The sequence below is a fragment of the Artemia sp. Qi Xiang Cuo genome, chromosome 14 (assembly GCF_049724085.1).
Source record: "Artemia sp. Qi Xiang Cuo chromosome 14, ASM4972408v1, whole genome shotgun sequence".
Taxonomy (NCBI): Eukaryota; Metazoa; Arthropoda; class Branchiopoda; order Anostraca; family Artemiidae; genus Artemia; species Artemia sp. Qi Xiang Cuo.
In genome coordinates this window covers 38,040,605-38,045,628 of record NC_142807.1, presented here as the reverse complement: position 1 = coordinate 38,045,628, position 5,024 = coordinate 38,040,605, and the positions used below count along the sequence as shown (strand labels likewise).

Genomic DNA, 5,024 nt, shown 5'->3' with positions numbered 1-5,024 from the left:
AAGGTCATCAAAGGTCAGGACCCTCTAGAGGGAGAAGGAGTAGAGGTGGCGGTATTTATTTAGTCTTGGCCCCCTCATAAGGAGACATGTTAAGAAAAGTATTCAAATTTCAAAATATGTATAATGATTCTAGTTCTTATATTATCCAAGGGGAGAACCTTTATCATCAAGTCTTTCTTCTAAAATTCCTCAAAAGTGAAAAAGTTTTAACATATAAACACACTCCTAATTCAATGCTTAAGTCTTTTGAAATGGCCGCTGTAAACTGCTGCCAAATAAGTTGTTTTATAGATAGCGTTTAGCATGTGTGTCAAAAAACATGTTTAAAGAAAAAGTAGTGGTATATTAACCTAACCAAACCTAACCTAACCACTGCTATTAACATTTTGTATTTACGCCACTGCTATTCGCCCTTCACCACTACTATTTGCCTTTTGCCACTGCTATTAATATTTTGTATTTACGCCACTGCTATTCGCCCTTTGCCACTGCTATTTAAAAAAAAATAAAATAAAAAGACCAGCATGAACGCTATCTATAAAAGAACTTATTGGGCGGCAATTTAAAGCTGCAATTTAAAAAGACTTAATCATTGAATTGAAAACGTGGAGAAATTTGGAAACTTTTTCTCTTTTGAAGATTTTTAGAGGAAAGACTTGATGATAAAGGTTCTCCCCTTGGATAATATAAGAACTAGGATCATTATACATATTTTAAACGAAGAATTGTTTTCTTAACATGTCTACTTATGAGGGGGCCAAGGCTAAATAAATACCGAGGTGGGTACTTCAAAATATCTTCCCAGGACATACTTTAGCCTGTAGACCCATCCCTGAAAGTTTCATTTTCTTAACCTAACCCCTTTCCAAGATAGTCAAAAGTAACTATAGTAGAATTTTACCAAAGTTGCAATTGCAGCAATTGTCACATATGGAAAGAACATTAAATTGTAAGCACTGGTGGATCCATTGGGCTGAGGAGTCCCCAGGCACCCTAGGCCTAAGGTTTTTTCTGGCACTCTAATTCCTTGTTTTTAACTCTTCTTTTAAAATAAACATGTCAATTTGGTCAATTATTAGCACCCTTGTCACATTAACCCCTCCCAAGATTTTGCCTATTGGTGCCCTTGTCACATTGCCCCCTCCTCCAAAGATTTTGCTCTAGATCAGCCCCTGATTGTAAGTTCAATTTCTTCCTTATTTACTATCTGATTTCAGAATTAGAGGATTTTTAGCTACATTTATCAACAGGATTTTGATTCCATAAAGGAGCATTCCTTCTACCTTTTTTCAGCATTTTTTTAACTTGAATAATTTTGCTGATTAAGCTATTGAATTTTTGAAGTTATTACCCGCTGTCCAATTGTCAGCTAAAAAATTGTTAAACAAAAAATTGTTTGGACGGCGGAAAGAGAATTGTTAGGTAACAGAAATAGTTAGCTCACAATTCGCAGAAACATGATACTGGGAAGGAAATTTAAAGAAAAATTCTTTTATGAATTGGCAAAGTACATTGAATTCAGGCAAAAATTAAAACACCAGTGCTCAAGCTTTCCTAAAGGAACTGTTTAGTGCATTTATTTAAATTATCCCATGTGAGGAGGAAATGGATCAACCTAGTAAAACACATAAATTTATTGCATAAATGAAATCGTTAGATTTTTGATCATATCAAATTGCTATGTCTACGTGGCAATTTTGTTGTTTTTTTTTCTTTTTGTTCAACGGAAGAATTGATTTTTTTTTTCAATGAGATGACCAGAAAAGATATTTCTAAAAAACTAGAAGGGAAAAGGAAGGAAAATAAGAAATAGTATCAGTCCTTGATTCTCTATTAATATTATAAGCATAAAAAAACCATTCCGCTTATTTGAATATTTCACGTTAAATTCGCCAACAATTTCCTTCAACAAGTATTTTAATTGTTAGAGAAATCCTCTAACAATGGTTACTTGGACGGCAGAAAATCGATTGTTGGGAAATATGTTAGCTAACAGTTTTCTGCTGGACGGCGGAAAAACCCCTTATAACAGGTCGCGTAGTTCTGACAAGGTTTGAACGTCGGCAGTTTTCTATTTTTCAGCAAGGAGCAATCTTCACTCAAGCAATGTTTAGAAATGATTAATAGTTTAATAATACAAATATTCTGCTATGTCATGGAAGCCAAACTGTGACCTAACAATTCTTAAAAATGTGTGCTTTCGGACCAGAAATAAGAAAAAATATGAACTTTGAAAAAATTTAGTGACGTATAATAGGCTTGGCTGTGTCCCAAGATATTTTTAGGAAATTAAAGCTAAGTTCTCACTGCCCAGATTGCTGTTCTCACTGACCAGAAATCTGGTCAGATTTTCGTCTCCAGAAGTCTGGCCAGATTTTTTTCCCAGATTTTAATGTTGTCTGACAATATTTTTCGATCAGATCGATTTTGATATTTTCTGGCCATAAAAAAAATCTGATCATATTTTAGCCTTAAAAGTAGTTAAAAGCATGGTTGATGTAGCTGAATAACAAGCATATATGTAAAGATCACTCAGAAAACGACAACCACCAACCAAGATCAAGGTAAAAAACTGAAGAAGCTGACTTCACAAGAATATTAGAGAAAAATTTGTTGGAGATACATGAGAAGGTGTAGATTAGTTCCCCCTGATAAAAACAACTTTTTTCTTACTGTATTTTATTTAGTCAATTGGGCTGTAAAGTTGCACAGATAGCCTACTGTCCAGTAGAAGCAGGGTATAAGCAGCTCACTACTTACTGTATATCCCAGTTCTATTGGTAGGGCCTATGTACCCCACACTACAGTGGGAACTAAACTGCACCTTTATTTAGGTAACCTGACTTTGTAGAAGTAGAGCTCAATCAGTCTAGTACAGAAATATGATGGGGAGAAAAGGCCATAAATGTTTCAGCAAATTCAAAAGTTACAGGACTCTCTTAAATTATAAAATTGTCACAGGTTTGAGATGACATCATAATCATAAATCTAATGCTCCATCACATTAATCGATGAATATAGTAGTTAGGCAGAAATCAGAATGCGCCAGGGGTGTTGCATAGGGGGTGTGTAGGGGGGAGGGATGCAGCACCCCTGGTGCTACCTTTAGAACACGAGTTTCTAGGAACCTCTTAACACCAATAAGTTGTTTTTTTTTTCTAGGGTAGCTAATTTGCTAATTAGTAAGGTAATTAGCTAATTTCAGATATTTTAAAAGAACACCAGTTTCTAGGAACCTCTTAAAACCAATTACTTTTTTTACATAAAAATTTGTTTCAGAGGCAACTGGCGAGTGAGTTCCAACCCAGTTACCATGGTAAGCTACCATAGTAAGCTCCTTACCCTGCAGAGCAGCTTGGTAAACAAAAAGTTACTATGGTAACTAAAATCAAGGGAAAAATGTCAGGTTGGAACAATAGTCATGGTAACTCTATGGTAAGGAGAAGAAGGTTGGAACGGATTTGCTAACTTTTTTTTCATGTTTGCTTACCATGGTGAGTAGGTCGGAACTCAGCATAAGTCAACTGATATTACAATATATACTGTAAATATGTTATAATGTAATAACATAATAGTGTAATCTGTACCCTTTTTTCTTTTTAGGCATAAGAACCAGAGCTGAAGCCAGCTGGTACCTTGCAAACCCCTAGGATACCATTATCGTCATGGAGGACAAAATAAAATGGTCTGACAGTGACATTGAACTCCTTGTCAACACCTGTATCAACTATCCATGGCTATGGGATTCTTCTAGAGAAGACTACAAAGATTGTAGGAAGAAGAAAAACTCTTTTGCAGCCATGGCAGAATCCGGGATTTTGTTTTCAGATTATGGACTGCCTGTTCAGAATCTTGCATACATTTTGAAGAAAAAGTTTGACATTCTAAGAGATACTTATATGAAGTGTAGACGCAGTGAAAAAGGTAAAAGTGGAGATGGTGCAAAAGTAAACAGAAAAACATGGAAGTATTTCCACCTTTTCAGCTTCATGACAGAGACGGGTCAGCTAAGAAAAACTGTGGACAACATGACTGAGCCTCTGCAGATTGCTTCTGTTAGTGAAACTTTGACCAGGATAGATACTTCAATTGATGATGAAGAAGAATTTACTCAGCATATAGAATTGAGCTCAGAAGAGTTTGAGCAGACAGCAGAATCTCTTTTTCAGCCGTCAAAAAGAGCTAGGATAAACTCCGCGGAGAATCAGCAGTCTGAAACCTCATCATCATGTATGTCACCTTTAGCTCCCATCCAGCCTGAACGAAAGCGCAAAACATCCCAAGAGCCATGTGGTAGTAGTGGAGGTAACAAGACTCAGAATACTCCTGGAGGTAGCCAGGCACATACAGACATTGACCAAGAAATTGTCAAAGCTCTTTCGTCTTTACAAGAGAAAAAAACACCCAACTTACATTTGAGCCAGTACATCTGTAGCGTGTTGAACGGTTTGCCAAAAAAAGCACAAGCAGCGGCACGTCATGAAATTTCTGAAGTGCTTAAAAAATATGAAAGTGATGACCAGGAAATGAGTAATGTGTTTGTGTAATTTATTAGTTTACAACTAGACTCTATGGTTGATTAGACCTATGGTTGGCAATCCTGCTATGGTTCAGATATACAAAGACATGCTTCAAAGGCAAGTGAGTTAGAGCGGCTTATGGCTATGCAGCAGAGCATTTAAAAGCGGTAGGAAAGTATATTGAAAAAACTAGTGCCTATGTAGAAGAATAGTATCCATATAAATTCATTTCAGTGCAGTTCTTTGCTCTGAGTTTTATCAGTATGCAAAATCTCAATACCCCAACATTTTCTACTGCACTCACTCATGCTTAGCTCTTTTTTCTACTTTCGAATGCTTGTTATAGTGGACGAGCTCGGATGCTGCATAACTACCGTATCCGTTTTTTTCTTTTTTCCTCTGTCAAGACTTCCGTAGTGCAAATATTGATGCCTTGACGTATTCAAAAGTTGGATATAGATTAAGGGCGAAATCGAAAGTTTTTTTTAAAGCCGGTTGTTTCGA

General features: G+C 36.2%; 1 protein-coding gene across 1 annotated transcript in view; it reads left to right on the top strand.

The window, feature by feature from the left end:
• LOC148944436 (nuclear factor related to kappa-B-binding protein-like) overlaps positions 1-3,650 on the top strand; it is a 62,131-nt gene extending 58,481 nt beyond the window's left edge. Inside the window, exon 4 of the mRNA XM_089099927.1 lies at positions 3,604-3,650. Coding sequence (XP_088956053.1) covers positions 3,604-3,650 — 47 coding nt within the window. The remainder of the gene's footprint in view (positions 1-3,603) is intronic.
• The last annotated feature ends 1,374 nt before the right edge of the window (positions 3,651-5,024 follow it).